General features: G+C 38.7%; 1 protein-coding gene across 6 annotated transcripts in view; it reads left to right on the top strand.

Annotated features, from left to right (window-relative positions):
- The window catches only part of ARHGAP28 (Rho GTPase activating protein 28), a 240,190-nt gene that overhangs the window by 130,792 nt on the left and 86,847 nt on the right, over window positions 1-22,551 (top strand). For all 6 annotated transcript variants that reach the window (XM_017951551.3, XM_017951550.3, XM_017951548.2 and 3 more), the window contains one exon: window positions 17,735-17,937. In XM_017951551.3, the coding sequence (XP_017807040.2) occupies window positions 17,769-17,937 (169 nt within the window). In that variant the 5' untranslated portion in view covers window positions 17,735-17,768. The remainder of the gene's footprint in view (window positions 1-17,734; window positions 17,938-22,551) is intronic.

Raw genomic sequence — 22,551 nt, 5'->3', positions numbered from 1 at the left:
ATGTTTATTATCCTTTGAGTTTATTGAGCTCCTTGAATCTGTGGTTTTTGTGTTTTCATCTTTATATTAGGGTGTTTAGAAAATTTTCCTTGTGTTTTCTTAAGATGTCAGTATTTTTTCTGACTTCTTAAACATATAGAATAAAGTTGTAATAACTGTTTTCATGTCCTTGTGTACTCATTCTGTCACCTGTCATTACTAGGTTCATTTGTAGTGATTGAATTTTCTCCTCATTATTGGTCCTATTCTCTTGCTTATTTGCAAGCTTCGTCATTTTTTTATTGGAATTTGCAGTGTGGATTTTTTTTATTAGGGTCTGGATACTTTTATGGTTCTATAAATATTTTTGAGCTTTGTTCTGGCCCTTGAAAACTATTTGATTCTTTCATATCTTACTTTTAAGATTTGTCAGGCAAGACCAGAGCATTTAGTCTAAGAAAAAGCTTTTCCCCACTCTAGAGGCAAAACTCTTCTGAATACTCTATCCAAGGTCCTATAAATTATGAACTTTTCCACTCAGGCTGGTGAGAACACAAACGATTTCTGACCCTCGGTCATCACTGGGATCCTGTTATCTGATTCTTCCAGTGATTTTCCCTTACTGAGGGTAGTTTCCATATATGAATTTGCTGATCCTACTCAACTGAAAACTTGATGGGGCTCCTCTGAGGAGCTCCAGAGTTCTCTGTCTTTGGAGATTTCTCTTCACCAGTATCCTGTTCTGTGAGCTCCAGGGCTTCCTTGATTCCTAGCTCTGTTTCCTAAACTCAGACCACCAAGCTCAGCTGGGTTCCTTGCTTCTGCACCATGGCCTGGAAGCTCTCCTTAAGCAATAAACTGGGGCTATTGTAGGGCTCAACTTGTTTGTTCCCTGTTCCTCCGAGATCACTGTTTTCAGCTTCCTGACATTCAATATCTTGAGAATCATTTCATATATTTTGTGTATGTATGTGTGTGTGTTTTTCATTTCAAGTGGGAAGTGAGTCTGGTTCCTGTGACTGTATCTTGACTGGAAGTTGACACATTTATGAGGCCATCTGACATCCTCCTATTGGTCACAGGGGCTCTGTTTATTTATTTTTTCACTTTTTTTTCTCTCTGTGTTTCTGTTTATTCACCAATGTGTTTTTTCCACCAGTATCTAATTTATTGTTAATTCCACTCATTGGAGGTATTATTTCACATATTGTATTTTTATGCATAGAAATTTCATCATTTATGTCTTCTTTTTCCTTATTATATTCATGTTGTATTTTAAAGCATTACATGTTTTGAGTATTTTTATTATAGCTGTTTTAACATTTTTTCTGCTAACTCTATCATCTCTGTGTCTTTCTATTGAGATTTTTCTTCTCATTATTTGTTCCTTTTTCTTTCTTCTTCATTTATTAAGTAATTTTCATTGGATTTTGGAAGTTGTCCATTTCAAGTGGATGAGTACTGGGTTTTGTTGTATTTCCTTAAAGAGTGTACAGCTGTATTTTGGCAGCTGGTTCAGTTTTTTGTGGATTTTTTGGTGGGGGTTACATTCTAGAGCAGCCTCTAGCTAGAGCAAATTGAGCTTTCTTAGTACGGCATGAGACTTCTGAGGTTTCCGTTGTATATCTTGTGTATTTGACCATGTCTCTTTACTCTGGCAGGTGTGAAGTCTGTTACTCTGTCATGGTTTAAAGCAGAAGTCCAGTTGATATGTATTTTTTTAGTATACACACCAGTGCATGTACATTTTCCTAGCTCTATATGAGCACTGGGAACTTTTGGATTATAGCTCCCTGGTTCTTTGTGTAGAAGTTAATTTTTGTCTGATCTTGAGACGGTTCAACTCATGCAGCCCTGATGGGCATTCAGCCAGAGTCAAGGGGACCCCCGTGCCAATTCCTGAAGCAATGTCTCTTCATTGATTGTATTTTTCTGGTGCTCTGACCAGCAGATTCTAGCCGACTCACCTTCCTGAGCTTTGATCTCTGCTCCTCACCTCAGTGAAACTACTGGGCTCTGTGCAGGAACTCCTTCCATGTGCTCTATTTTGGAAATTCCTCTAAGTAGAAAGCCACGTTGATTAGAAGGATAACTTAATTTGTTTTCTTTCTCCCTGGCATCATAGTCCTGTTTTGCCTCTTGTCAAATCTTAAAACGGTTGCTTCCTCTATTTGTCCAGTTTCTAGTTGTTTACAGTGGGAGAGTAATTTTGATCCCTATTGCTGTCATAGTTGGAAATGGAAATTCACTTTATATATTTTTAACCTATGTACCTGTACAAATGACCATATAAAGTATTTGTTTTGGCTTCATTTGCCCTTACTGAATGAAATAGTAATGAGGGTATGTTAGTCCATTCTCACATTGCTATAAAGACATACATGAGACTGGGTAATTTACAAAGGAAAGAAGTTTAACCGGCCCACGCTTCTGTGGGCTATACAGGCTTCTGCTTCTGGGGAGGCCTCATGAAACTTGCAATCATGGCAGAAGGTAAAGGGGAAGCAGGCACATATTTACATGGCCAGGAGAAGAGAGAGAAAGAGGAAACAAGCAAGCAAAGGGGGAGGTGCTACATACTTTTAAAACAACCAGATCTTATGAGAACTCTATCATAAAACAGCACTAGGGGGACTAAACCATTAGGGGTGCTAAACCATTAGAAACCACCCCCATGATCCAATCACCTCTCACCAGGCCCCACCTCCATTGGGGATTACAATTCAACATGAGATTTGAGTGGGGACACAGAACCAAACCATATCAGAGGGCTAGGCCTTTTTGTTCATTGCTAGATTTGCAGTACCTAGAATGGTGTCTGGCATCTGGAATCTTGTACCTAGTATTTTTAGGTACTGAATAAATGTTTGTTAAACTAATCATTGTCACTATGTTATAGTCAATAAATTTCTTCAGAAATAAATTTTTAGTCTTCGCTTTGCATGTGTTTCCTAACTCACCTTCACCTCTAAATTAGTGGATACTTTGCAGAAATTTAGTTTTTTCTTTTTTGCTATCAAGCCAGAATTACAGCTGATTATTGAGAAAGTTCAATCTAAGCTTCTGCCTTTATCTCTTTATGAATTCCAAAGCATCTACATACAAATTATTTTTATATTTTTTATGAGATACCAGTAAGTGTATTGATAGAAGTATGCTCAGAATTTCATCAGCCCATGTATAAAGGAATGAAGGATGGGTTTGAGAAGTTCTTGCCTTCAGGTGAGGGCACCTAAAATGAATCTTAAATTAAGTCAGATAGCAATGGAAGGAAAGATTCCAAGCCCAGGGAAGGCATGAACAAAGGCACCCAGTCATCAGTCTGTAGGATGTATGGCTGAGTAACTACATCCCATTGTCTTGAGCAGTTTCATGGCAACATCCAGATAGAGATGTCCAGTGGGCATTTTTTTTTTTCTTTTGTAGAGACAGGGTTTCACCATGTTGCCCAGGCTGGTCTCAAACTCTGGGATTCAAGCAATCAGCCCCCCGCTTGATCTTCCGAAGTATTGGGATTATAGGCGTGGACCCAGCCCAGTGGGTTGTTAGATGTGAGTCTGAGGGAGTAGTTAAGGATGGAGTTAAGGACTGGAAATGTATCATCATATAGGTTAAAGCTAAACTCTAAGGTAGGAAATGCTTTGGGGAGAGGGTGTTATACAGAGTATGAAGAGCTGTGTGCTAGAGGTGGAACTTTGTGAGGTGCCAGTAGATAAATATTGGTAGATAAAGAGCATTCAGAAAGTAGACAGAGGAGCACTATTCAGAGAGTTTTAGAGAATCAGGAGAGAGTGCTCATTCTGCTAGGAGACAGATCTGTGTTTCTCAAAGTCTGACTCACAAATAAGTGGCACTAGCATTACATAGTGGTCATGGGGTTGGGGTGCTAATAAAAATACATATATTTGGGCCTCTCCTCAAAGCTTCTGAATTGAAATTTCTGTGTGATCAGGGCCCAAAGATCTGTGTTTTATAAAGTTCTGTAAGAAATTTTTAGCAAAGTAAATACTCTGAGCCACTGCACCAGTTTCAAGAAGGAGGGCCTATCAGCTGAGTCAAATAGAGTTCTAGTCCAATTGACTGTAAAAGTATCTACAGTATCTGGCCATTCGAAGGATATTCCTGGATTCTTAATCTTCTTGCTGCTGCAACTGGGGTCACCCTTGCCAAGTTTCTACAAACTTACTGATGTGTTAATATAATAAATGTTCATTGACTAAATGAATAAAATATCTAAAATCTTTGATATGAACATTATTAATAACTAATTTGGTAGACCAGACAGAAGAAAAGGTTGAAGCAGCACAAGAATCTTCATTGAACCAGCACTGAATTTGCTGATTGTCATGCATTCGCTTCCCAAAGTGGGAAATGGACCTGGCCACTCTTCCTTTTCAAAGTCTGTTCACTTCTTTCAGTAAACATTTTTGAGGGTTTGCTATGTACAGATTACCTATTATATGTCTATTAAATACCTTCAAACATATTTCTAAGTACAGTGGACTTTAACTAGTCGTGTTCACTGTGTTCAGAAGTGCAGAGGGCTGTGGGAGGACTCTAGAAACTTTGGCTTACCTTCCTTCTAGAGTTCTTAACACTACACGTCTATTTTTTTCCTACTACAATGTATTTATTTTTGTGCCTCCTTTAGAGAAATACATAGTGCTGTTTTTTCTTTTTTTTTTAATTCTTCCTGGGATAATAAAACCAGAAAATCTTTTGTAAAAGCATATTTCTCAAAAGGTTACTCAAATAGCCATAAGTAATAGTCACAATCTTTCCCATTAATTATTAATTTTCATCAATGAATTAATATCATTCCACATTTACCACTCACTTAATAAAACTTTTTTTCTCGACTATATGATTCCAAAAGTTTGGCTGGAGACAGACATTTTTCGAGAAGAATTCTATAAGGGAAATAAATGAGAAACTATGAGTCACTGACAGAATTCAGGGTCAATGAATACTTTTCCAGGTTGTTTTCTGACTAAGAATGCAGCCTTGCTCCAGTAGCCAAACCGTATTTTCCCACAGAGTCTAGTCTTTATTTAATTATTACAGAGGAGCTGTTTGGACTCGTGGGAGCCTTGGTAGAATTTTGTTTTAAACTCTACTCAAACATAGATATTCTGTTAAGCAGAATATGGGTAATTTTTGTTTTAATGAGGGAGCTTTAGAATGGAAAATGGAAGCAAAATTGAAACCCTTTTCCGATATATCACTTGGCTAGCCATCAAAACCAAAATATTATGAGGCAGCTTCTTGTTTTAAATAATTGGAAGTAAATACAGTGAAATGCAAGATCTTACTTCTCTATGTCATTAATGTTTTTAAAAATTGGATGAGAGTTCAGCAGATTTGCTCACAACAGAGTCTATTCAAGGAATGACTGTCATGATGAATGCTGGCCAGTGGTAGAGCAAGGCAGTAACATTACTGGAAAATGAGTGGACAGGAAGGCTTAGGAGGGAAACCTTCCTGATTTGGGTTATTCCTCTTAGAAAGAGCTTCACCTGACTAAGATGACAGAAAATAAATTACTCTCCATGCCCATGGCATCAGCTATTGATCAGAGATTTATAGTTTTTTGTCTGCTGTCAGGGATTAGATGCTGAGCTCCTTAAAGTCATTCACCTCGACTGTGGAAGAGCTTCAGAGATACTGATGACAAGAACCCCACCATGTGAAGTGTCAGCCAGTATACAATTACTTATTTGATTCTCTTTTGACAGAACTTACAACTCTTGTCTTTCTAACGTTCATGTTGACCATGGACATTCAGATTACTGATCTGTGCCTTTCTTTGTCATGCAGTGAGAGGGATTTTGAGGGTCCTAATTATGACTGTTGTTTTCATGGCATTTTTAGACAGCATGAAGTGCTCTGACTGTTGGCTTTGCGGTTTTCTCAAGGAATTTATCTGATGATGAACAGTGTTTCGAGTAAACTGGAGAGGGTGACGTAGAGAACTAACGTCAAATGCTTTCACTTGGGTGGACGATGATTATTATCAATGATGTGAATAAGAAGAATGTGGATTTAGAATGTATTATATTTTAACCTGGCAATGATACTTTGGAAATGTCTCTACCTACTACAGGGAAAGCTGAGTACAATGGAAGTCTTAGCTGCTTCTTCCTTGAATGATTTTAAAATAGAAGACATGAATTATTGACACTATTTCAAGAAACTCCCGTGCATTCTAATAGGTCAACCAATGGGTAAACTTAAATTGTCATTAATGTTTAATAGTGAATAGTGCTGATACACTCCTTTTAGATCACATATACAGCAGTTGCTTTTTAATGTATAGTATCTCTCTGTATATAGCTTACATAGTCAGTGTATTTGGTCTGCTACACCTGCCAATTTTATTGGTTCACTTTCAAATTTTTAGAGAGTTTTACATGTATTTTTAAATATCCATATATTTTATGATACTGTTGCATATAGCTCTCTTTGATCTTTAATAAAACTTTTGGCTGGGGATATATTTCTCAACATATTTTATGATAAAAATATATGCAGTTTGATAACTTACTTTGTCGTATGCTTTTCAGAAATACATTAAGGGAACAAAGAGGGTAATCTCTAATATAAAAGTATGAAACCTTATATTTTTTTAAGTGAGTGAAGAATATAAAGTATAAATAGGCAGGAGACGGGTGATGGGGGAAAGAGTGTGGAATTAGGGGACCAAATTTGTAGTTCCATTTCTCAATAATTAGCTGTGTCATTTTGGACAACTGACTGCCCCTCTCAGATTTATTTTTCATATCTATAAAATGTGGTGGTTTATTCAGGCATTTCTGAAATTCCCTCTCAATCAGAGCATCTCCCTCTCAAACAGAGGATCTCCAATCCTGGAATCCTCTGTTTCATTGGAAACCCTAGTTATGGCTTTCCAGTTCAAAGCTGTTTATGTGGAACTTAGGAGGCAGCCTTCTCAGTCAGCCAGTGACAACTGATGGAGCAAAAGGTGGTTATTCTCCAGGGAACCCTACAGAGTTAAAACCGTCATGGGGTGAGTCTAAGTGTGGAAAAAGCATATTGTGAAAGAAGAAGAATGAGGAAGGTTGATACACCTTCATTAAAATGGCCAACTCACCCCTCATAGAATTTAGTAAGTTTGTGCTTGTGTTTCACTGTGGACTTTGTATGGAATAGTTTGAAGCTGAGCTGAAGTGAGTGCCCATGAGGGAGAAAGCCAGTCCCACTCAGGGAAAGCCTTGTGAAGCTGAACCAAGCTCTGTAAATCCCATCCACCCAAGAATGCCCACATGGGACACCAAGCAGGTAGAGAGATTGCTGGATAATACCCTTGACCTTGTGATTCTTTTCTGCTATTATTGAAGTTTCGGAGCTGAAGTGAGAAAACAGACAAAAGAAACTGAAAAGCAATACGAGGATACAATCAAGCAGAGTTTACACATTTCCTGACTGAACATTAATGACTGGGTAATAATGGCAATAATGGAGACCAGAGATTTGGAAGAGAGGCTAAATGGCTGTATTCCAGCAAATACATCACAGCATCAGAGAGGCAGGAGGGAGCTAGAAAGTCAAGGTACATTCTTAGATGATGCTGGAATGGGGGGCTCACTTTTAATCACTTTGAAAGCCATACAGAGTAGTGCTAGCTGCAGCAGGCCCCTCAAAACTACATAATCAAAATATATACTGCAATTTGACATTAAGCAATAGAGAGAACATGTAACTTACTTTTGATATAAAAAGACAATTTTTAAAAAGACGTTTGTCCAGATTACTTGGTGAAGTATAAATTCAGAAGCACAGAACATAGAGTTTACCAAGACCCTTAGAGTGACATGTCGCTGAATGGACAATGGGTAGAATGTTAGTAAAGAGCCAGAAAAAGCTTATTTTTGCTTATATTCTCTTTTATAGATTCCTTCCTGAGTAGCCCCTAATTGGATAAAAAATATGAGCCTCTGAGCAATGATTAGATGGCACCAAACTAGTTCTCTACTCATAACCTCAATTTATCTTTGAGGATAATGTGTTAAGAGTCACTTGTGGGATTGACTGAGCATTACCAAAATAAATATATATGTCAAGCTTATAAATTGCATATTAGTTTTAACACAGAACATAAAACGTTCACATTTAGTGATTTACTTTGCCTGCAAAGCAGATATTTTAGCCTGTCCTTATGTAGAGGATTATTAGCTGAACAGGGAGCAAGATCATTTCCCACCTCTGACTATTAGCCTTTGCTAAAGGCATCCAGTAACCTGTCATAGAAGTGTCTTTAAATCTTTCTCAACCCATGTCCCTTTTGGAAAACTTTTGCCTTTCCTTAAGAATATCTGAAATCTCAAAGCACTTTTAATTATCAAAATTTAAAAAAAATTAAAGCAGGGGTAATTCTCATACATTTTTAAATTGAGATATAATTCATATAACATAAAATCTCCTTTAAAGTGTACAGTTCAGTGATTTTTAGTATATTCACAAAGTTGGCATATCACCACTGACTAATATTAGAACATAGTTATCACCCTTCTACCTATTAGCAGTCACTCTCCATCTCTCCCTCCCTCAGACAAAGATGGGGAAATTTAAGAAACATTATATTTCAATTTGTCATATATAACACATACACACACACACATATATAATTTATGTACAGGCATACCTCAATATATTGTGGGTTTGGTTTTAGACCTCTGCAATAAAGCTAATGTCACAGTAAAGTACATCACGTGAATTTTTGGTTGGAAGTTGTTCATTCTTCCATTGCCACCGTTCCCATTACTTGCATAGTGCTGTACTCAGAAGTAAATCCATAAATGCCTAACAACTTAATTACTGATGTGAATGTCATTGGTTTTTTTTAAAAAAAAGAAAGAAAGAAAGAAAGAAAGAATCCAACCCTCCGTATTCCCTGCTGTGTAAGTAAAGATTTGTTGGCTGTTTTAAGCCTTCCCAATCTACAAACACATTTTTCTGTATCCTTTGCTGGCAACAGAGAGGTTGAGGCAGACCTGTTTACCTGTTGATGAATAGCTTTGGTCGCTTTCTTCTTTTCCCCTAAGAGAGATGATATCAGCCAGGCAAGTAACAGACAGAGAAAACTGATGGGATGGCAGAAAGATAGAAAAAGAGAGTTGGGAGCCTGGGAATGAAGGCAGAAACCCCTTCTGTGTTCTTGATCCTGTTAGTCTGAAACTATGGCTTCTTTTTATCATTATTGCCTTTCAAGTGCTTTTTTGCAGGACATGCAAATTGAGTTGTTTATAAACATGTTAGAATCCAAAGATTACTGAGAAGCGAGAGCATAAGAAACAAGGGATTTGTCCTCTTCCTCTATCTGAATGGCCTCCTGAGGAAGCTAAAAGGGCAGACAGCTGCGGAACTGGACTGTGCCAGGGTCTATGCCAGAAAGTCAGTGGTTTCTTTTGAAAAAGCCCTGCTACAGGCTTACTGTAATCAATATCCACGGGAATTTCTCTAGGTGTCCACACCGCGCTGCCACCAGCATCATTCAACGGCAGTGACAAATAATGGAGAACTCAGTCTTTGTCTTCTCTAGTAGAGGGAAGGTGAAATCTTTGGTTTTGGTATAGTCTTCCCAAAGCTCGTGGAATCTGTTCAGTTTGAGAGCAACGTGAAGATATTCCCTGTACATGTAGGTGGGGATATTTTCAGCAGGAAGTTTAACTCCATAATGTACTGATCAAAGCCAGACCAAGACATGGGGTTAGGCTGATAATCTGGTAGCCCTTACAATTGAGAATCATTGTGTGAAGGCCAGGTGTGGTGGCTCACACCTGTAATCCCAGCACTTTGGGAGGCTGAGGCAGGAGAATTGCTTGAACTCAGGAGTTCAAGATTAGTCTGGGTAACCCAACAAGACCTCATCTGTACTAAAAACAAAAAATTAGCCAGATGTGGTGGTGCACACCTGTGGTCCCAGCTACTTGGGAGGCTGAGGCAGGGGGATCTCTTGAGTCTAGAAGATTGAGGCCGCAGGTAGCTATGATCGCACCACTGCACTCCAGCCTGGTTGACAGAGACCCTGTCTCGAAAAAAAAGTCAGGAGTTCAAGACCAGCCTGGCCAACATGGTGAAACCCCATCTCTACTAAAAATACAAAAATTAGCTGGGCATGGTGGCGTGTGCCTGTAATCCCAGCTGCTCGGGAGGCTGAGGCAGGAGAATAGATTGAACTGGGACCTGGGAGACAGGTTTCAGTGAGCTGAGATTGTGCCACTGCACTCCAGCCTGAGCTACAGAGCGAGACTCTGTTCCAAAAAAAAAAAACAAGAAGAGAGAATTGTTAGATGCCACCCACCTTCCTTAGGAGGCAGGTTGTGTGGACTATAAATTGTTACTTGAATATTTCCCTCAGTGGGATACACGGGGTGTCCCATCTCACTCTGCCCCAAATGACTTATTAAAGGATTCCTTCCAGTCATCCGTTAGGAATGATTTTGGCTGCAAATAGCAAACATAACTAAGATGAGAGTAGTTTAAAAAAATAGGCATTTATTTTTCTCACATTTCTGGAAGTCCAGAGATAGGCAGCATCTGGCGTTATTTCCAAAACTCAGTAATATCAAGGCCAATTGCTACAATTTCTTGACTTTTCTCTCATAATGGACAAAGTGGCTGCTGCAGCACTAGTCATCTTGTCCACATTCCAAGGAGGGAGAAGGAGAAAGAGAAAGGGGTGGCACCTACATCAGTAAAACAAAGGATTTCACTGAAACCCTGGAGAAGACTTTTACTTACGTGACTTTGGCCAGAATTGTGTCAGATGACCACTTCTGGGCCAGAGGAGTTGAGCTAACAGGTTGGGAGTGGAATTGGGTCAGAGAGCAATTCTGACAAATACAGTTTTATTTATCTCATGATATTCGTAGGGATATTTTTATGTACCTGTTATATTTTAGCACCCGTGATAGCCACACCCTAAATCTAGCTCTGAACATGCTATCAAATTAATTAAATTGTAGCAATCACTAACACATAGGTTGACTATGTGACCGGCATTTTACGTGTATTAATTCACTCCTCGTAACAGCCCCTCGAAGTGCATGTGATTAATATCCCCATTTTGCTGTTTAGGAAATGGAGTCACAGAGGTTCAGTAGTTTGTTCAAGATTATAGAGCTGTAGCCTGCATTCAAACCTGTGCTAGCTGGCGTCAGAGTTTTTGTCTAAATCACCACACTACATCACTTCTCTGCTATAAAAATATTTACAGCTATAAGCAGTTACACAAATACCTGAGGGGGCTTTTGAAATTAAGAACAATTACAGGAGGGAGAGCATTTGGACCGGATGGGGAAAGGTTGAATTCGTGTCCTGGCTCCACTGACGCTAGTCATTCATTCGGCAAGTATTTCTGCGTTGTTTTCCTTTGCCACACACTGTGTTAAGAAGACAAATATGGTTCCTCTGTATTCTAGAGGGGAAAATAGACCCCCCAAAACAAAGCAAGCAAATGAGTGAATGAAGTGTTTATTATTAATGAATGAGAAGCAGGGAGCACCGAGAGCTGACACAGCGAATAACTGGAGGAATGCTACATTAGAGTGGCCTGGAAAGGACCCCCCAAGAGGTGCCATTTATGTTGCGAGCTGAGTGATGAGAAGCATCTTGCTGCAGAAGTCGCTTGGAGAGAAAGAAGGTTCCAGGAAGGAAGAACAGAAAGTAAATTTCCTAAGGGAAGAAAGAGCTTGGCTTTTTACAGAAACTGAGGAAAGATTAGCGTGCCCAGTGCTAATGCTGTGGGAGAGTGATGTAAGGTGAGGCTAGCAAAGAAGTTTGAGGACAGGAGGTGCTGAGCCTTGAAGTCACAGAACAGAATTCACATTTACTTCTAACTGCAAGGGGAAGCTATGTGTCCCCGCTTTACTCCCAGTAACTCTCTCCATTGCTGTGCAATGAGACATATGATACTGGCTTTGGCTACTCCATGGGGTGCATATGAGGATCAAATGATGTAATGTGTATGATAGTAACTCGTTACGTATAAACTTCTCCATAAAATAACAGATAATAAAGGCCTATAGAGTATTTCATAGTAAGAAGTCTGTCTTTTAAAAATATTTTTTTGGAATATACTCAACAACTAAACTTGTGGTTACACAGAGCAAGCTGTGCATAAACAAATGCAACTTTTAAAAATATCTGTTATGTTTACAATGTTTTGTGGGAGTTCCGCTACCAGTTAGGATGTAGATTAGTTTGTGACAGACTATCGTTCCCACTGTAGCAGCTAGAGAAAAAAAAGAATAAATATAAAAATCTGTATTTTAAAAACTATATTGAAGAGCTGTGGATACAAAGAAGTCTAAAGGAGCCAAGTTCCAGGGAAGAAGAACTCTTGTGACGTGAGCAGAGCCGAGTGGTCATTACCTCCCTGGGCATGTCTGCTCCCTGAGTTTCTGCACTTCTGGGCCAAAGGTCACACCTGTCTAGGTGGAGGGACTCTACTGGGGCGAGGAGACACCAGTGGAGCTGTTAATGGCTGCCTGCACTAGCACAAGAGATTGGAGTTTGTAGAAGCTCCAAATGCAGAGCTAGTTCTCCCCAGTGAACAACTCTACCCCTTGGGATTTTTGCTGGGAGCCCTGGCAGTACAGGATCCCAGCAACACAGGGGACCAGGCTGTATAGCAGAGAGAGATCTCTGTAGTCCCATGGTGTTTATCCCAAAACCCTTTTAGCAGGTGGGACCTGTAGTACACACAGGACAGATTTCCCCCTTGAAGCATTTCAAACCAGAGATAGATGAAAACTAAAGTAAATTGCAACTCAACCCAGACCCAGCTCAACTCCTGATTGGATTGACATGCTCTGCATCTCACTCCATCTACCAAATAGAGGAAAACCTTTCCCTTTCTGGGGGAAACCTGTATTTACTCCAGTTTTCTAGAGTTCTTTTAAAAACAACATTGCCATCTAATAAAAAGTTATGAAATACGTGAAGAAGAAGGAAAACATGACCTAGAAACAATTGGTTGATTTTAAATCAATATTTAATCAGACACATTCACAGCACAGATATTGATGTTAACAGATAAGATCTTTCAAATAACAATTATAATTATAATATGTTATAGAAATTAGAGGATACATGGACAAAAAATTGATAAAAATGTGGATAATGTCAACGGAGAAACTGAATCTCTAAAAAGAACTAATTGGATATTCTTGATATGAAAAAATATAATATTGGAAGTGAAGTATTCATTGGAAGACTTAGCTGACTGAACACAGTAGAAGTGAGGAAAAATGAAGACAGGGCAATAGAAATTTTTTAACTGAAGCACAGAGAGAGTTGAGGGAGGGAAGCAAAGCAGATTATGAAGGACATTTGGGGCAACATCAAACAGCCTGACAGTCGTGTTATTGGAGTTCCAGGAGAGGAGAGAGGAAAAGTGACAGAAGACATACTGGAAGAGAAAATGGATATGGATATATTCCAAAACTGATGAAAGACATTAGCCCACAGATTGAAGCTCAGTAAACCTCAATCAGAATTGAGAACTACACTCAAATTGCTAAAAGCAAAACATAAAGATAAAATCTATTATGAGCAGATAGAGAGAACAGATACTATATTTAAAAGAACATCAGCAAGAATTGTAACTGACTCTCATCAGAATCAGTAGACTCAACAAGACAATGAATGACTTCTTTAAAAGGATTTAAACAAAAACTGCCATCCTAGAGTTCTATGCCCAGTAAAAAATATTTGTCAAAAATGGAAATAAATTAAAAACATATTCGGAAACAAAGCTGAGGGAATTTGTTGTCAGCAGATCCACAGTACAAGAAATGCTAAGGAGCCGGGCGCGGTGGCTCAAGCCTGTAATCCCAGCACTTTGGGAGGCCGAGACGGGCGGATCACGAGGTCAGGAGATCGAGACCATCCTGGCTAACACGGTGAAACCCCGTCTCTACTAAAAAATACAAAAAAATAGCCGGGCGAGGTGGCGGCGCCTGTAGTCCCAGCTACTCGGGAGGCTGAGGCAGGAGAATGGCGTGAACCCGGGAGGCGGAGCTTGCAGTGAGCTGAGATCCGACCACTGCACTCCAGCCTGGGCGGCAGAGCGAGACTCCCTCTCAAAAAAAAAAAAAAAGAAAGAAGAAATGCTAAGGAATGAGAGAGAAATGCTCAAGGAAGTTCTCAAAACTGAACAGAAAGGATCTGTTGTGGAAACACAGATATGTAGGAAGGAATGACAAACTCTAGAAAAGATAAATATAAAAGACCATGTATTTAGTTTTTCAAAAAACTTACTATTTTAAAGCAACAACGATAATAACTATTGGGGGATGTGAACATGTGAGGAAGGAACATAGATGACAACAGTAATATAAAGGGTAGAGGGAGAATTATATTCTATAAGATATTTACACTGTTGTGAAGTTATAAAATACTAATTCCATATGAATAGTAATAAAGTTATCTGGTATCTACTAAAATATAGTATAAGTATGGCTAAAAAGTCAATGGAAGAAAAAATAGAATAATAAAATCTTTCTTTAATGCCACTTTGAATTTATGGTAGTTATCATATACTTAAAATTTAATTTTAAACCTTGTGGTGTTTTTCCAACAAAAGTTTCTGTGTAACACAATTGCATTCAATTTGTCATGTAATATTTTCCTAGTATTGTTTGAGAATAAAAAGGCACAAACAGCTGAGGAAGCCTAAACTCCATTTTCTCCTAATATGGTGAGGTATGAAGCTGCCCATTAAGGCTCATCAAACTGTTGGATGGTCCTGAGGGTCAAAATTACATAATGTTTCAAGAGTGGAAATTCATGGTTCCTTCTCCACCCTGGGGTGAAGGAGAAATATTTGTATCTCTAACCAAAAATGTGAGAGCTCTTCCAAGTGCTCTTATCCCCAAAAATGCTGTCTGACTTCTTTGCCAAAAAAAAGTTGATCATTGTGATTAAAGGATTCTTTGGGTGGACTGTTTCAGAAGGAACCAGTGTGTTACTCAGCTGCTCATGACCAGTAATATTTCACATCTGTTCTCCCTGTCCCCAGCAGAGTTTTATGAAGCTCTCTTCCCTGAAATTCCATTAGTATACCCTTTGCGTGAATAAGAAACAAATGTACTATAATTGAAATATCATTATTAGCCCTAAATATATCTTCCCCTTGTCTTCTGTGATTTACCTATTATTCCACAAATGTCTTACTTATTCAAATATTTTCAGTGTTTGGGTATATCTGCTTGTTTGCTTAATTTCTAAGATCTATGATAGTATCCAGGTGCAGCCATTGAGGCGGTATTACCGTATTGGCTTGAAAAAAAATGTCTGCATGTTTTTGAGTCAGGAAAACAAAGCAGTTTATAGAACAATATCAGTATGATACAGATGGGAGGAAAAGACCTTCCATTTTTGCTTTATACAATTGTATATTAGACATATACACTTATACTGCATTATAATTTTAAAAATACGGTCCATGTCTACTATTAAGACTATCATTTTTTTATAAGTCAAGCATATTTATTTTTTAAAGGAATTAACCTAAAAAATCTAGAACTAAGAAAAGTGTTAGATATCCATATACTCTTTCTGAGTCTGGCACATGGAGGGCAGGAGGCTGTGTGAGCCATGGTAACTGATTTCATTTTTAAAAGAAGTAGGTGTTTATATACTAGTACTCTGAATTTGTTAGTGGTTTTCAGTATTAGTCTTATTGCAAAAGGAAGAAGTCTTCAAAGCCTACAAATAATAAAATTAGTAATAACAGTCTTAGTATCTTGTCGATTTTATAGGTATTTCACCTGCTAGAATGTGTCTTGACTTGTTGAACTATAAAGAATACGGTGAGAATTATCACCCAGTTATCAAACAAAACTGCCTAAAATTCTTATCCCACAACACATAAAAAATAAAAGTAGATATTTCATATTTTCCTGAAATGTTTTAGTTTAAAAAATAAATTGGCTATCTTGCTGTTCAGTTAATGTTCAAAACTAGAACTACAGTCAGATACTATGAAACGATCAATGATAAAATTCCAGAAATTGCTACTAAATTTAGATGCAATTTAGAAATCCAGGAGGATTCCTAGATGTGTACAGCTTATGAGCAAATAGAAATTTTGGGGTATTATCATGGAAACATTATTTTGCCTCTCTTTAGGTACTCTCGTGAATATAATGTGCTTTACATTAGCCATGGCTAAATTTGATAACAATCCACTGCTGCTCTGAATGTCAAAATATAATTGTCCTAAGTCATCATAAAACCCACAGTGGACGTTACTGTGCCATTGGTCTGGTTACCTCTTTCCACCTGGGAGCTCTTGTTTGAGTGAAACAGCCCATACATTGCTTAAGAGTTAGTTTCGGTCTTTTTGTCCAATTCCACTTGAACCCAAAGAGAAGAAGGCAAGCTTGGAGGAGGTTCTTTGAAAGGAGTTGCAAACCCACACCAACACGAAGTCCTCATTCCTCCCCACCCCATCCCACTCCTCCCCACCCCATCCCACTCCTCCCCACCCCATCCCACTCCTATCCCCTGGAAGTAGCCATTCTACTTTCTGTCTATGAATTTGACTACCTAGCACCACAAATAAATGAAATCATTTGTCTTTTTGTGAGTGGCTTTTCCACTTAGCACAATGTCTTCAAGTTTCATCCATGTTGTTTATTGTGTCAGAATTTCCTTCCTTTATACACATTTTGCTTGTCCATTCATCCATTGATAGCACTTGGGTTGCTTCTAACTTTTGGCTATTGGAAGTGGCCAATAGCCAAAACGCTATTACATGAATGCTCTTAGCATGGATGTACAAATATTCCTTTGAGTCCCTGCTCTCAATTCTTTTGAGTATATACCCAGCAGTGGAATTGCTGGGTCTCATGGTGGCTCTATTTTTAATTTTTTGAGGCACTGCCATACTGTTTTCCATTGAAAGCTTCCCCATTTTACATTCTCACCAACAGTGCACAAGGGTTGCAATTTCTCTACATGTTCACCAACACTTGTTATTTTCTGTTTTTTGTTTGTTTGTTTGTTTAATAATAACCACCCTAATGGGTGTGAGCAGCAACTCTTATGCCCTTCTCTGCCTTCACTATAGATAATATACAGAAACAAACTTTTACTGTGCATATTTTGACTAGTGTAAGCAACTTTGCATTTTATGAGTGTTTAAAAATTATTAAAAACATTTTCATGTTAATTCCTATATGGCTACGGAGTCATTATAAAGTACAGAGAATTTTTTAGCCAGGTGTGGTGGCTAAATTTTTAGCCAGGTGTGGTGGCCTGTAATCCAGCACTTTGGGAGGCTGAGGCAGGCGGATCACAAGGTCAGCAGTTCAAGACCAGCCTGGCCAACATGGTGAAACCCCATCTCTACTAAAAATATAAAAATTAGCTGGGTGTGGTGGTGGGTGCCTGTATTCCCAGCTACTCGGGAGGCGGAAGCAGGAGAATCGCTTGAACCCAGCAGGCGGAGCTTGCAGTGAGCCAAGATCACGCCACTGTACTCCATCCAGCCTGGGCAACAGAGCGAGACTCTGTCTCAAAAAATAATTTTAAAAAATTATACAGTATAGAGAATTTTTTTAAAAGGGCCACGACTGAGTGGAGATTATTCCCTCAAACCCATCTCTACCATGGTAATTCCACTTCTCCATTTAATTTAAACTTAATTAAACATAAATTCAATTTTGTGACTTTATAACATAAAAGTATAAAAAGTTTTTATTCATAGATATTATTCTTTCCTCAGAAAATCCATTCCTCGCTGCCGAAGAATTAACAGGATGCTCTCCAATGAATCCCTCCATCCTCCTGCCTTCAGCCGTTCCAACTCAGAAGCCTCCGTAGACAGCGCCTCCATGGAGGATTTCTGGCGGGAAATAGAAAGTATTAAAGAGAGCAGCATGGGAGGGCAAGAAGAGCCACCGCCAGCTGAGGTCACACCTGTGGATGGTAAGATACTGGATTTGTCTTCCTTTTTTTTTTTTTGTGAGACGGAGTCTCGCTCTGTCGCCCAGGCTGGAGTGCAGTGGCCGGATCTCAGCTCACTGCAAGCTCCGCCTCCCGGGTTCCCGCCATTCTCCTGCCTCAGCCTCCCGAGTAACTGGGACTACAGGCGCCGCCACCTGGCCCGGCTAGTTTTTTGTATTTTTTAGTAGAGACGGGGTTTCACGGGGTTAGCCAGGATGGTCTCGATCTCGTGATCCGCCCATCTCGGCCTCCCAAAGTGCTGGGATTACAGGCTTGAGCCACCGCGCCCGGCCGGATTTGCCTTCCTATATGCTGACTGGCTTTCTTTCCTGCCCTCTATTATTCTGTTCATAGGCAGAAATCATCCCACCAGTAGTTTAACCAACGAATCAGCAACATCTGGCATATTGATGATCTACTCCCACTGATTGGTTTATATTACTGTACTGGCTCAGGGTGGCTTTTATCCCAGGTGACATGGCCCGAGGAGGGCTGGACCTCAACAAAAATACACATTGATGCCTTCTATACCGCTACTGAGGGATGCTGTGCCTATCTATTAGTTTGATTCATTACCATCAAGCAGACTGAGTATTCTAATTTCGACAGCTTTTACATTTGTCTACTCATTTGTTATTATTATTTAGAATAATTAATACCTGACTATTAATTACTATTAACTAGAGAGAGAGGAATTTTAGCAGTATAATTGTGAAGAAGAAAAATTTGACTTTAAAGCATTTACTAGTATTACTATGTTAGATTGTCTTCTATTCCACCAAATAAAAGACATGTTGTTGTTTTTCCAACTTTTATTTTAGATACATAAGGGGTACATGTGCGGGTGTCTTACATGGTTATATTGCACTCAGGTAGCGAGCATAGTACCTGGTAGGTAGTTTTTTGACCCATTCCTCTTTCCTTACCTCAGCGCTCTAGTAGTCCACAGTGTCTCTTGTTCCCATGTTTATGTTTGTGGGTGCTTAGTGTTTAGCACCCGCTTACAAGTGAGAACATGCAGTATTTAGTTTTCCCTTCCTGTGTTAATTTGTTTAGGATTATGGCCACCAGTTCCATTCTCATTGCTGCAAAGGACATGATTTCACTCTTTTTTATGGCTGCATAGTATCCCATCTTGTATATATACCACATTGTCTTTATCCAGTCCTCCAATGACGGGTAGCTAGGTGGATTCCATGTCTTTGCAGTTGTGAATAGCATGGCAATGAAGATACAAGTGCATGTGTCTTTTTAGTACAATAATCTATTTTGTTTTGGGTTTATACCCAGTAATGGGATTTCTGGGCCAAATAGTAGCTCTCTTTTAAGTTCTTTGAGAAATCTCCAAACTGCTTTTCACAGTGGCTGAACTAATTTACACTCCCACCCACAACAGTACTTAAGCATTCTCTTTTCTCTGCAGCATTGCCAGTGTCTGGTTTTTTTTTTTTTTCTGTTTGTTTGTTTTTTTGACGTTTTTGATAGTAGCCATTCTGACTGGTGTGAGATGATATCTCAGTTTGGTTTTGATTTGCATTTCTCTGATAATTAGTGATGATGAGCATTTTTAAATATATTTGTTGTCTGTTTGTATGTCTTCTTTTGAAAAGTATATGCTCATATTCTTTGCCCATTTTTAATGGAGTTATTTGCTTTTTGCTTATTGATTTGTTTAAACTCCTTATAGATTCTGGATATGAGATCTCTGTCAGATGCACAGTTTGTGAATATTTTCTCCCATTCTCTAGGTTGTCTGTTTACTCTGTTAATGGTTTCTTTTGCTGTGTAGAAGCGCGTTAGTTTAATCAGGTCCCACTTGTCAATTTTTGTTTTTATAGAAATTACTTTTGGGGACCTGGCCAAACATTGTGCCAAGACTGATGTCAGGAAGGATGTTTCCTACATTTTCTTCTAGTGTTTTTATAGTTTGAGGTCTTACATTTAAATTTTTAATCCATCTTGAGTTAATTTTTGTATGTGGTGAAAGGTAAGGGTCCAGTTGCATTCTTCTGCATATGGCTAGCCAGTTATCCCAGCACCATTTATTGAATAGGGAGTCCTTTACCCATTGCTTGTGAAACTAAACGGAAGATGGAGGAGTAGGGAAAAAGCACCAATAAACGGTATAATTGTCCTTAGTTCTCAAAAACAGCAAAACTACTCACAGTGGATTAAAAGCATAGGTCAGTCATCAATTCCAGGCCCTAACTATCAACAAGCAAATGTGTAAGACATCCAAAAAAGACTAAAGGTAGTTTAGTACGTATACACCTAAGAGTGTTTCCATTAGCCAGTGATTAACCTCAAGACAGCTGGCAGGATAAACTGAATGGTTAGAAAGTATTTTCATTCTTCATTCTCATTTCTGAGTCTCTTTCTCAGGACTAAGAAATCATTAAGATGTACCACCATTAACATACATCCAATATTACTTGAAGTAAAAAGCCCTGCCACACACTTAACCAAGAATCTATTCAAGGGAACTATCCTCCATCAGTGAAATGTATTCTTACTCCTATTACTTGCTTGCTTAGATTTTGCCTTTTCAGATCCAGAAAGACAGGAAGACACATAAAGGAAAATACCTATTATCCCCCACCCCCTTCTTACTATCTACCCAGCTAGCTAGCTGTTCATATTAAACACCACGAGTTCACAATGATAACCTCCAATTTCAATCCAGCTCCACAGGGCTTGTTGCTGTCTTCCCTTTTTCTGTATTTGGAACTCTCTTCTCCAATGATAAACCTGGCTCCCACTCTGTACTTTGTATTTACTTATTTGCTCAAACCTAGAATACACAGGAAATATTTTCAGGTTTGCTAACCTAACTGCTACAAAAGCAGACCTACTAATTACAGTTTGTTATTTATTTGCAGATTTTTTTCCTTGAAGCATTTGCACAGATCTTAAACATACAATTCAATGAGCTTTGACAATACGTGCACTCTTATAATCTCACGCTGATCAAGATAGATAACATTTCAATCAACCCAGAAAATTTCTTCATGCTTTTACCCAGTCTCATGCCTCCCAATGACTTGCCAACCCTGGCCAGAGACAACCATTGTTCCCAGTTTTTGCATCATAGATAATTTTGGGGTTCGGCTTCTTTCACTGAGCGTGTTTTTGAGATTCTAGTAGGATATCAATAGTTTATTTCTTTTTACTGTTAAGTAGTTTGTTTCAGTTTACTAGGGCTGCTGTAACAGAAAGTCCACAAAACTAGTGGCTTACGTAACAAAGTACCACACTAGTGGCTTAAAACAGCAGGACTAGCAGCGCAAAATTAAGGTGTCAAGCTGGGCCATGCTCTCTTGGAAAGTTCTAGGGGAGAATGCGTTCCATGTCTATCTCAGCTTCTGGTGTTGCTGGCAATCCTTGGTGTTCCTTGACTGTTGACAACACATTGTGCCATTCTCTGTCCTGTAGTTCATAGCATACTCCCTATTTTTGTCTGTGTTTCTTCTCCTCTTCTTATAAAGATACCGGTTATGTTGCATTAAGGGCCCACCCTACTCCAGTATGACATCATCTCAATTTTTTTTTCACTTCATCTATTATTTATTTGTGTTAGGAGCATTCCAGTTCCACTCTATTAGTTATTATAAAATATGCCATAGATTATTATTAACCATAGTCACCCTACTGTGCTACTAAATTCTAGATTTTATTCACCCTTTCTTTTTTTTTCTTTACAATGTTATAATGTGAATGCTATTCTTTTTTTATTATTTTTATACTTTTAAGTTCTGGGGTACATGTGCATAACGTGCAGTTTTATTATATAGGTATGCATGTGCCATGGTGTTTTAATGCATCCATCAACCCTTCACCTACATTAGGTATTTCTCCTAATGCTATCCCTCTCCCAGCCCCCCACTCCCCGACAGACCCTGGTGTGTGATGTTCCCCTCCCTGTGTCCATGTATTCTCATTGTTCACCTCCCACTTTTGAGTGAGAAGATGCAGTGTTTGGTTTTTCTGTTCTTGTGTTAGTTTGCTGAGAAAGATGGTTTCCAGCTTCATCCATGTCCCTGCAAAGAACATGAACTCATCCTTTTTTATGGCTGCATAGTATTCCAACCTCATCTTAATTATGTCTGCAAAAGCTTTGTTTCCAAATAAGGTTATATTCATAGATACCAGGGTTTAAGACTTCAGCATATCTTTTTGGGGGACATAACTCAACCCATAACAGTAATATTCCATTGTATGAATATGCCACAATTTTTTTTATCCATCTAATTTTTACTTTTAGAATTGTTTACAATTTTGCTTACGATGAATAATGCCGTTATGAGCAATCTTGTGGAAGTCTTTTTGTATAGATATGTTTTTATTTCTCTTGGACGTATGTATTTTTCATAGAATGTTTAACTACATAAGAAGCTGCCAGCATTTTTCCAAAGTAGTTGTATTATTTTACACCCCTTCCAGCAATGTATGACAGACAGTTCCATTTCCACATCATTGCAACACTCAGTGCTTTTATTCTCCATCATATGAGTGATTCTAGTGGATATGTGGGGTATCTCATTATGGTTGTAATTACATTTCCCTGATGACTAACGATGTTGAACTTTTCTCCTGTGC

This window comes from Papio anubis, chromosome 19 (genome assembly GCF_008728515.1).
Source record: "Papio anubis isolate 15944 chromosome 19, Panubis1.0, whole genome shotgun sequence".
In the NCBI taxonomy this organism is placed as follows: Eukaryota; Metazoa; Chordata; class Mammalia; order Primates; family Cercopithecidae; genus Papio; species Papio anubis.
This window is presented reverse-complemented; position numbering and strand designations above follow the sequence as displayed.